The 11,273-nt window shown below is 42.3% G+C and overlaps 2 protein-coding genes across 3 annotated transcripts; both read left to right on the top strand.

Annotated features, from left to right (window-relative positions):
* Positions 1-475: 475 nt before the first annotated feature.
* Positions 476-5,520, top strand: LOC100254254 (pentatricopeptide repeat-containing protein At2g22070). The gene is made up of 3 exons (XM_059738700.1): positions 476-3,390; positions 4,451-4,494; positions 5,367-5,520. The coding sequence occupies exon 1, from the start codon at positions 676-678 to the stop codon at positions 3,031-3,033; it is 2,358 nt and encodes a 785-aa protein (XP_059594683.1). The 5' UTR covers positions 476-675; the 3' UTR covers positions 3,034-3,390; positions 4,451-4,494; positions 5,367-5,520.
* Positions 5,521-5,619: 99 nt separating this feature from the next.
* LOC132254106 (uncharacterized) lies at positions 5,620-10,005 on the top strand. Of its 2 annotated transcripts, XM_059738703.1 has the most exons (4): positions 5,620-7,171; positions 7,406-7,990; positions 8,121-9,253; positions 9,354-10,005. In XM_059738703.1, the coding sequence occupies exons 2-4, from the start codon at positions 7,432-7,434 to the stop codon at positions 9,888-9,890; spliced, it is 2,229 nt and encodes a 742-aa protein (XP_059594686.1). In that variant the 5' UTR covers positions 5,620-7,171; positions 7,406-7,431; the 3' UTR covers positions 9,891-10,005. The 2 variants fall into 2 exon arrangements, with proteins under 2 accessions (XP_059594686.1, XP_059594685.1); XM_059738702.1 differs by lacking the exon at positions 5,620-7,171 and having other exon boundaries at positions 7,207-7,990.
* The last annotated feature ends 1,268 nt before the right edge of the window (positions 10,006-11,273 follow it).

Below are 11,273 nucleotides of genomic sequence, written 5' to 3'. Positions count from 1 at the left end.
AAAATAAAAAAAATCATATTTGTATTTAGACTTTTTTTTTTAATCCAAATGGGTTAGCAAGACCGACAAGTAAGATGGTACGACAGGTCATCTCCTTAGGCTTTGTGGCCCGTTCCAGCCCAGATGCTACAGTAATTGGGCCCTGTAAGTGGGCCACTCCTCACCTTTTTTATTTCTTTTTTTATTTATTTTCTTTTTATCATATTTTTATTAATTTTTTCGGAAATCAAGTAGAGCCGTTTTCCTTAAAATATCATAATTTTGGTTAAAAATCTCTAAAAATACTTTTTATCTCTAAAAGACTAAAAGTCTTATATAATAAAAAATAATAACTTTTTTGAGAAATCACCTGGAAAGACAATTCAATAATCACTTCAAATTATTTTCACCTAATAACTTGAAAAAGTTTTTGGCTGATAAGAAGCTAAAGCAAACAGCTCCTTAATTTTTTATTAATAAAAAAAAAAAAAAAAAAAGGGCTCAAGCGGTTGCACCCCCCAATGCCTTCCCTTCGTTTCCCGCCATTTTAGTTCTTCAAACCCCCTTGTCCTAAAATCTAATCATGGATTCAGAGTCTCCAAAACTCCAATTCACGTGATTGTCTAAAAAAATTTATGGAACAAAGCTTCTTAATTGATCTTCTGGCTCTAGTGTATTTTATCGGATTGGTCTCTCATGGAGACTTCAAGCTCACAAATTCTCACCTCTCCCTCAGATCCGTACACCTCTTTCCTCCAAAGAAGCCTCAAATTCAAAGACCCGTTTACCGGAAAATCGATCCATGCTCGAATTATCAAAGCCGGGCTTCACCTCGGCGTGTTTTTGATGAATAATCTCATGAATTTTTATGCTAAAACTGGGTTTATTTATGATGCCCACCGCGTTTTCGATGAAATGCCTGTGAAGAGTGTCTTCTCTTGGAATATTATTCTGTCTGGGTATGCAAAAGGGGGTCGGCTTGAGGAGGCCCATCGCGTTTTCGAGGAAATGCCTGAGCCTGATTCTGTTTCATGGACCGCCATGATTGTGGGGTATAATCAGATGGGTCAGTTTGAGAATGCGATTGGGATGTTTCGGGAGATGGTTTCAGATGATGTTCCACCTACCCAATTCACACTTACTAATGTTCTTGCCTCGTGTGCCGCTGTAGAGTGTTTGGGCATTGGGAGGAAGGTTCACTCCTTTGTGGTTAAGCATGGGCTCAGTAGCTATATTAGTGTAGCAAATTCCCTTCTGAATATGTATGCAAAGTCGGGTGATCCAGTGACGGCAAAGATTGTCTTTGATAGGATGAAATTGAAGAGCACTTCAAGTTGGAATACAATGATTTCATCACATATGCAGTCCGGACTGGTTGATCTTGCTCAGGTCCAGTTTGAGCAAATGATTGAACGGGACGTGGTTTCCTGGAATGCAATGATTTCAGGTTATAATCAACATGGATTTGATCGAGAAGCACTGGATATTTTCTCAAAAATGCTTATGGATTCTTCTTCGAAGCCTGACAAATTTACCCTTGCAAGTGCTTTATCAGCTTGTGCCAATCTTGAGAATTTGAAACTTGGTAAACAAATTCATGCTCATATTATCAGAACAGAGTTTGATACTTTTGGAGCAGTTGGAAATGCTCTGATTTCAATGTACTCAAAATCCGGAGGGGTTGAAATTGCTCAAAAGATCATAGAGCAAAGCATGATTTCAAATCTTGATGTAATAGCATTTACAGCCCTCCTGGATGGATACGTGAAGCTCGGTGACATAAACCCAGCCAGACGGATCTTTGACTCATTGAGAGTCCGTGATGTTGTTGCATGGACAGCCATGATTGTAGGGTATGTGCAGAATGGCTTCAATCAAGATGCAATGGAGCTCTTCAGATCCATGATTAAAGAAGGGCCCAAGCCAAACAACTATACACTTGCAACCATGTTGAGTGTCAGTTCAAGCTTAGCCTCTCTTGATCATGGGAGACAAATCCATGCAAGTGCCACAAGATCAGGGAATGCATCATCAGTTTCTGTGAGCAATGCTCTAATTACCATGTATGCCAAATCTGGAAGCATCAATGATGCAAGGTGGGTATTCAATCTGATACATTGGAAGAGAGATACTATTACTTGGACTTCCATGATTATTGCTTTAGCCCAACATGGTCTTGGAGAAGAAGCCCTAACACTGTTTGAGAGAATGCTGGAGAATGGTATTAAGCCTGACCACATAACTTATGTCGGTGTTCTTTCTGCCTGTACACATGTGGGATTGGTAGAACAAGGCCGAAGCTATTATAATTTGATGCAGAATGCACACAAAATCATACCGACACCAAGCCACTATGCTTGCATGATTGACCTATTTGGGCGTGCCGGATTATTGCAAGAAGCACATGCTTTTATAGAAAATATGCCAATTGAACCTGATGTTATAGCTTGGGGTTCGCTTTTAGCTTCTTGTAAGGTTCATAAAAATGTGGAGCTTGCAGAAGTTGCAGCAGAGAGGTTGCTTCTCATTGAACCTGAAAACAGTGGGGCCTATTCAGCCCTTGCTAATGTCTATTCTGCTTGCGGACAATGGGAAAATGCTGCTAATATTAGAAAGTCTATGAAGGATAAAGGAGTCAAGAAAGACCAAGGATTTAGTTGGGTCCAAATAAAAAACAAGGTTCATATTTTTGGCGTTGATGATGGACTTCACCCACAGAGAGATGCAATCTATGAGATGATGGCAAAAATCTGGAAGGAGATAAAGAAGATGGGTTTTGTTCCAGACACAGAATCAGTATTGCATGATCTGGAAGAAGAGTTGAAGGAGCAGATTCTTAGTCATCACAGTGAGAAGCTTGCCATTGCCTTTGGACTGATATGTACTCCAGAGAATACTACCTTGAGAATCATGAAGAACCTAAGAGTCTGCAATGACTGCCATTCCGCCATTAAGTTTATATCCAAGCTTGTGGGCAGAGAAATAATTGTGAGAGATGCTACTCGTTTTCACCATTTCAAGAATGGTTTGTGTTCTTGTCGGGATTATTGGTAGGAGTATGGAACTGGAAAAAGATCTGTTGTTCAAGTACGCAGAATTAACTATTTAGTATTTATCATCAAAACGTGAATGATGGGATTTAGCTTTTGCTTGACCTGGCATCTACTTTAGTGGACTTCCCAGTGGAGTTCCGATTCATGGGCATTGGTGGAAGATTCTGGGATAAGCATGTTGGTCTTCTTGAATCCTTAAGAAAATGTAATTCTTTGCACCACGCCATTGTAGCCTGGAGAACATACGTCTGCAACCTGATTCTCAGGATTTTCTCAACACAGATGTGAACCATCATAAAGATGTCTCTGCACGCTGACACCTCAGTGCATGCCTTAGCCCCCACAATACTGAAAACTGGTATATGTTTCTACTGTCTTGATAGGACATGATCTTAGCTTGTCCATGTTTAAAACAATTAAGATGACAATGCCCATAACTTTTCAAAGGTCTCTTTGTTAGCAAATGGAAATGGTTGGTCAAATTTTCTTGATCTGATTCTAATCAACCATATATTCTCATCAAAGAGTAATTTGAGATGATGCATATGTATTTATCAACTTTTACAATAAGTAAATAAAGCCAGTTGCTCTATACCCCTGTATCCAATAACTCCAGAACCTTTCTCACAGAAGCAATGGTGCAATGATTTTATTGATCTCACAAAAACACCCTCTGCTCTATGCAAGGAATTTCATTCTCATTTCCTAGCATACTTATCCAAATAAGCTAGATCTCACAATGATCCTATTAGGGCAACTATGAATTAGTTAAACTGATGTTAAAAATTTAATTATGTGCAAGCAGAAAGCGAGGACCTCGAGTTCAATGAGTGTGTAGTGTATATTTTTTACATTCCTAAGTTAAGCAAATGTAGAATGTCATTTTCTGATACATACATGCAAGTCAAATTTATTTTTATATTACATGTTTAGCAAAGATTAATATATCCATTGGCATGTTCTTGTAAATTGTAGCTTCAGTATCCTACAAATTTTTTTATTATGTTTTGTTTATTCTTATCTTGTTAATTAGCATGGTGCCCATAGTTGCTGCTGTCTTCCATTTACTTGAATACTCTCATTGGGCATATATTTAGATTATTTTTCTAATAATTTCTTGTTGCAGTTTGAGTTTGTCCATAGTTCAGATTTTTCATTGAGAAGTAAGTATTGTTTAGAAAAACCGATAAGGTCTATACACTTAGCTCTTTTGTTGCGGCATCTATGGAAATCATGGACCCATCATGAAGTTTTAATTTGTAAGAAATTTTCAATTTTGAGTTAATTTTGAACATTTCAAATACTTCTCCAGTTTTGATCATATGTGCCAAAAGATTCCCATGTCCTTATCATTACCTTGAAGACTTTTGTAGAACAAAATCAATGAGAAAACTGAATCATAAACATCCATCACGCAGGTTGCTTTTTTCTGGGGCAGCAGTACTGAACTTCTACCCTCCTGGTAAGACCACGGTAACGGTTCTACTCAACTTTATATGAATAACCTTGTTTTCTATGACCTTGGTTTTGATTTTGCTTCTGGTAACTTTGTCTTTCAAATCCATTTTTTCTTTTCCTTCTAAAGATTTTTCATGTTTTATCTTCATTATCAAGACAAAGGCATGGTGAAAAACTAACCTAACCTGCCAATGCTGAGGCTTCTCAGCCTTTGTCCAGACCTCAGTTGCATTTCTTGTTTTTTATTTATCTCAAAGAAATGCATACAAGCTTGTCTTTAATTATAGTATTAGATGAATCGAGCCATTTTTCCTACCATGTGAACATAAAAAATAAATAAATAAAAGAGGAGAAAAAAAGACTGACATCAACCAGCAGTTATGGGATGTTGTATTTGCCCATCAGATTTTTGTCAGTTTCTGAAAAAACAAAACATATTTCCCTGGAAACTTGTTTCAGAATCTCAATCCCATGCTTAATTATTTATTCTAGCCAATTCAACTGCTTTGGGGTTCATTGTATGGATCCCATCCCTCTAATCCATTCTATATCCAGAGCCATACTTAGCTTGTTTTTCAACATATTCTCATCCATTTCATTCTATAGTCATCCCAATCTCTTCTAGTGACGTCTTGACAGCATGTATTTCATTCGTTTTTCCTATCCATCATCTTCATTTTTGTCTTCATCATTTATACTTGAAAGTTTTGTCATATAATCATCTTTCTATGTTCTTGCCATTTGTTACATTCCCTTAATCAGGATGCATTCTTGCATATTCCAATGATTCCATCAACTAAATTTCGATATTTTTCATATAGAACCTTATATGTTGGGTGTTGACAAACAGGGTTTTCTTCTTTACCTGTTAAACAGCTAGAGATCTCAACTTGAAGATCCAGTTGGAGATGGTTGTAAGAGTTCTAGAGATAGTCAAGCCATTGACCATTTGACATAGAGAACTGTAAAGTTGAGGTAATGGTAATCACAAACAGAGACAATGATAACTGAATTCCAATTTTGATTTTGATTTTTTTTTTTTTTTTTTTTTTCATTCAAATTATAAAAATGTCAAAGAACAATTTTCAAAATTATTCTCAAAAATTATTTTGCAGAACTGTTTTTGAAAACAATTACCAAACAAGCCTCCCACCAAAGAGGACTAAAGACTTGAGTTTCTGGCCTTCAAAATTGTTTGGACTTTTAAGGTAACTCAAGTGGTCGAGTGCGGAATAAGTGTGCATTGGAAGACAGCTAGAGAGCATAATTTTCTTGGCATTTGTTAAGTTTCCTAAACTGTTTTTAACACAACTACTCGTATAGCTTTCTCTTATTGGAGGCACTCTCACATTTTTCCTTTTGGAATGTGGAACAATGAGAGTGACACTTGTTGTCGCCTCGCGTATCCGATGGTCCACGTTGCTGCTATATGGATGGACACGTGATTCTCAACACACAAGGGGTTCTTGATTCAGTGGTTGCACCTGCAAAAGGCATCCGGACAGGGTGTCCGGACGCACCCTCCGATGGTTTTATTAGCCATGGTGAGAAAGAGATATATAAATCAGTTGGCTTTTTTCTAGGTATCAAGAGGTTACCAGGAGATCCCTTTCTTCTTCGTGCGAAGGTATATATATCCAGCTTCAGGGGTACTGTTCCTCTCATTAATGGTGAGGAGATCTTTTCTGTTGTGATGATGACAATAGGTGTTAGTAGGAGCAATATCATCCTATGAATGGCTGTCAGAGACTATGGTAGGTGATGCGGCCGTCAGAGATCGTGGGAAGCGATTATGCAGAATGATCGTGGGAAGTGACTTGCTGTCACTTCCTCTTGTCTTCTCATTCTGCAGGTGATGGGATGTGGACCATGGCTGCTTGTTGTGGTTGCGTGTAAGACTCGCTTTACTTTAATTGACCATCCAGAAGATTTATATCCGGATGGCTCATGCTGACTATCCGGATGTGTTGTGGAGACTATCCGGATGTGTACGCTCTGCCAGCGTCGTTTGCTCTTCCTTGGATAGGAGAAGATGAAACGTCGTTTGCCTTTCCTTGAGGCGGTCCGGATAGGATGTCTATACCATGCATATCCTTAGGGGAATCCGGATAATGATGGTCCGGCTGATAGGGGAATCCGGATAATGATGGTCCGGCTGATAACACGTGCCACGCGTCACTATGAGCCGCGTGCCACGTGTTTCCCAAGGGGAGGGGTCCCTACATTGCCCCCCTTTTTAACTTGCCTATTTTGCCCAAAAAATGGGCGGGTTAAAAATAACTGGCTTTTGAAAACTGAAGAAGTCTCTTCGTCTGACTGGGCCACGTGGCGAGTGGGGGTGCGGAAGCCAAAAAGGCATTTTTTATGACGAGCCGCCGACCCTGCGTATCCCCAGACAATATGTCGTTTCAATGATAACATGGCTGTTGGTTTGGCTTTCCGAGGGGCTGTCCTGCTATAAATAGGGTACTGTACCTCTTTTTGTATTTTTTCCTACTGCATTCTCTTGAGAGTCTTTCTTCTTACTGCTTTTTCTACGCCCTTTGCTTTTCTGAGAAAAGAAAAAAAAAGACTCCGAAAGCTCTTTTGTACCAGTGCTTTTGTATCGCAACTTTGTTGGTTTGCTGCTGGTGATTTCGTATCAAGGCGGTACCCGTTCTTCTTCTTCGGTGCTGTATTTGGTACGTATCTCTTTGCTACTGCCGTTCCTTTGGTTGCGTTTGCTGGTTCTTTACACTTGCTTTCTGGCTTGCTTGGGCATTGTTTTGGACGAGTCGTTTGCAATTGTTGTTGAATGTTGGTACTTTGTTGTTGTTTGGAGGGGTTTTTGAGGGGTTTTTCTGACGGCTTTGAGTTAGGGTTTGTGTATTTTCTGATTGCTTGGTCTGAACCGTTTGCATTGTTTTTGCGTGTAGATTTTGCTTTGGCTTTGTGGTAAGAAATGGCTCCAAAAAAGACTGTTTCGTCTGTCCGGGTCAGCGAGGCTAGCGAAAAGGCGATAGACAAATTAAATGCGAAGGAGTTCCGGGAGCGATTCCTGATCCCCCATGACGTGTTGATAGACCTGGTGAACGAGGAGGCGGCTATGCCTACTGAGAAAGGTGGAAAAAACGCTATCCTCTTCACAAAGGAACAATTCAACGCGGGGCTCCGGTTCCCTCTGCCGGCGTTGTTCAAGGAATTCCTCCACTTCTCTCAAATTCCCCCCATCTTTATTCACCCCAACCTTGTCCGGGTGCTGATGGGATGCAGCATCATCAACATGCTGTACAGCCTCGACCTGACGCTACTGGAAGTGTTCTTTGTCTATTCCCTGAAGAAAGCAAAGAATGATATCTTCAGTGTGTCCGCTCACCTGCCCTCCCTTCAAATGGTGACAGAACTGCCAGATTCGACAAAGGGAGGGGCGAAGGGGCTGGTGGCAGTCTGGGGTGGATGGGCGGGGCTATCGCAGCATCCGTCGAGGCCTTTTTCTCCGAATTATACCCTAAAAGTTCCGGGTAATCTTGTTTTGCGATTTTTTTTTTTTTTTTTTTTTTTTTTTTTTTTTTTTTTTTTTTAGATTTTGCTTTGCTGATTTTTTCTGATCTTTCCGGGCGGAATTCTCACCTTTTGTTGCTGACAATGCAGGTTTGGAATTGAGGGGCCACCTTGTGGATTGGGTGGAAAAGGCATCCTTTGCCTGTGTCTGCAAATTATTTGAAATAGATCCCAAGGAGAGGGCCTACAAAACATTGCTCTCGGCGCGGAATTTGACAGAGGTCGTCCGGGAGCCCCAGGAATATGTTATCAACATCCTTCCTAGGAAATTGGCAAAGGATGAGATAGTGCCTGGGGAGCATTATACAGTGAAAGAGCTCCCCCTCTATCAGGAAGCTAAAGAAGCTGACGCTGAAAGGCGGCGAAAGCTCCTGGAGGATAGAGATCAGAAAAAGACTGAAGGCACTATCCGGAAGGCTCCCGGGCAGAAGCGGGGTCCGGACTCCCCTCCGAAGAAAACTTCAGGAAAAAGGGGGAAGCTGGTGAAGAAGCATGGGAAGGATGCGAAGGAACCCACTCCTCCCAAGGAGTTTCCTCCTCCACAAACTACCTATGAGGGGGAAGTAATGATAGAGGAGCCAGTAAATGCTGCTCCGCATTCTATCTCAAGCGGCCCCGGGCGCATGTCGGGGTTGAATCACTCAGGTCCCTCCTTAATCGCGGCTGCGCGTCTAGCCAACGTGGCTGAGGAAGCTGCATCTATCAACCATCCGGGCAACCTCAATCCGGATGCAGCTGAAACGGCCCCGTTGGAGGAAGCGGGGGCAGAAAGCCAAAGTCAGCCTTCCGACGACCCGGATCGCCTGGCTATAGTCCTGGTGAAAGAGCCTCCCCTCAAGAAGCCGCGTTTGACGCGCGATCTACAGTCCGGACTCTTTGAGCGGCTTCAAGAGCGGCAGCAAGAGATTGAAATTAGTTGCGCTTCTGCCCATGACGCTCATCCGGATGGAGGCGAGGTGGAGATGGCTACTGAGACCTCAGCCGTTCCGGCAATAATTCCGGCTGAGGATGCATCCGGACCTATGTGCCCGGACGAAAATATGGGGGCTCCGATTCCGGGACACGAGCTACCCTCTCCTTCCTCATCCGAGGAGCAATCTGCTGATGATGCCGCTCCCGCTAGCCCTTTCAGCTACGCGGAGTTGGAAGCTAAGTTAAAGCAGATTACTCCTGACTGGAAAGCCATCAAGCCCTCTGCTAAGATGTTTGATATGATAGAAACGGTACGCCGTTGTCTTGTGTTTTTGCTTTTTGACTTTTTGTTGCACTGATGTGTTTGTTGTAGTATGATTTATGTTTTTGCTTTTCTTGTTTGTGTGTTAGCTGGTGAGGGGCCTCCGCAGCATGTCTCAACAACACGCTCTTTTTACTCAGCTGCTGCAGACCGCAGACTATATGAGGACCTTCTCCTCTCGGCACCAAGAGATTGAAAATCAACTGCGTCTGAGAATGGAGGAGGCTGAGGCCAGTCTATCCACCATGCGAGAGGAAAATGAAGCCCTCCGGGTGGAGTTGGCTGAGGCAAAGGGTCAAGAAGAATCAACTGCGGGCCGCCTTCATGAGGCGGAGGGTGAGGCAGCCCGGCTAAGGGATGAATTGAGTCGACTCCGGACAGAAGTTTTGAATGAAAAGAAACAGAAGGAAGACTTGCAGCTGCGTCTGGATGTGCAAAAAGAGGAACTTGAACGGGAGTTTGCTGTGGAAAGGGAGGAACTTGCAGCGGATTACCAGAGACAAGTGGATGATACATTTATCTTTGGGTATCGCTGCTGCATGAAGAAGAACGGTATAAAGCGAGATACCCCTTCAATTCCTCCAAGTGAAGAAAAGAAGCTCCATGAGAAACCTGCTCCCCGATAGTTTATATCTTCTTGCAATTTTTCTGCTGTAATTTTTCCTTCTGTATATTTTTGTGGTCCGGATGTCTCTTTGTAATTTACATTTACTCATATCAATAAAACTTACTTCTTTCTCATTTGCACTTGTGTACACTTTCTACTGATAATACTGCTTTAAATTAAACACATTCCATGGTCTGAGTAACGGAGTGCCATCTAGCTTTTGTAAATGATAGGCTCCATTTTCATTTGCCTTAGACACTATGTAGGGTCCCTCCCAATTGGCTTGGAATTTTCCTGCGCCTACTTCAGCAGTATTCTCAAAAACTTTTCTAAGTACTAGCGTACCATTTTTGAAGTTTCTGGGCCTGACTTTTCGATTGTAATGCGCTGATGCTCTTTGTTGATAATCTGCCATCCGGATGGATGCGCTTTCTCTGACTTCGTCTGCCCAGTCCAAATTTCTTCCTAGTTCCGTGTCGGCATCTTTTTGCTTTGCTGCATCAGTCCGGATAGTAGGAAGACCTATTTCAGTGGGAATGACTGCATCCATTCCATATGTGAGGGCAAAAGGAGTATTTCCTGTTGGTCGTCCGGGTGTGGTCCGATAGGCCCACAGGACGCCGGGTAGTTCCTCCACCCACTTCCCTTTGGCTCGCTCCAGCCTTTTTTTCAAGGCATTGACTAGAGTTTTGTTTGTGGCTTCCGCCTGGCCATTGCTTTGAGGATAACGTGGCGTGGAGTATGAATTCTGGATATTCAATTCCGAACAGAAATTCCTGAATGCAATGCTGTCAAATTGTGGACCGTTGTCAGCTATGATGATTTGGGGAATCCCATAACGGCAAACAATGTTCTTCCATACGAACTTGGTAACATCTTTATCTTTGATGCTTGCATATGCTTCAGCTTCTACCCATTTACTGAAGTAATCAGTGGCGACAAGAAGGAATTTCTTTTGGGCGGGTGCTGCTGGGAGGGGTCCCACTATGTCCATGCCCCACTGCGCGAAAGGCCATGGGCTTGAGACCGATTTTAATGCGATTGATGGTATATGTGGAATGGGAGCGTATCTTTGACATTTATCACATTTTTGGACATATGCTGCCGCGTCTTTCTTCATTGTTGGCCAATAGTATCCTTGTGAATGAGCTCTATGTGCTAGGGATCGTCCTCCCGTATGATTTCCGCATACTCCTTCATGTAACTCAGCTAACACATACTGGGCCTCTGAATGCCCAAGACAGCGAAGATAAGGCCCTGTGAAGGATCGCTTGTACAGGTGCCCCCCAATCAGGGTGAAACGGGCAGCTTGCACCCGGATTTTGTGCCCTCGTTTAGGATCTTCGGGTAAAGCTCCTGTCCGGAGATATTCTGCAATATCATGCGTCCACTCTTGATCATC

Source organism: Vitis vinifera, chromosome 7 (genome assembly GCF_030704535.1).
Source record: "Vitis vinifera cultivar Pinot Noir 40024 chromosome 7, ASM3070453v1".
Taxonomy (NCBI): domain Eukaryota; kingdom Viridiplantae; phylum Streptophyta; class Magnoliopsida; order Vitales; family Vitaceae; genus Vitis; species Vitis vinifera.
The sequence above is the reverse complement of the archived record's forward strand: the minus strand, read 5'-3'. Positions and strand labels throughout refer to the sequence as shown.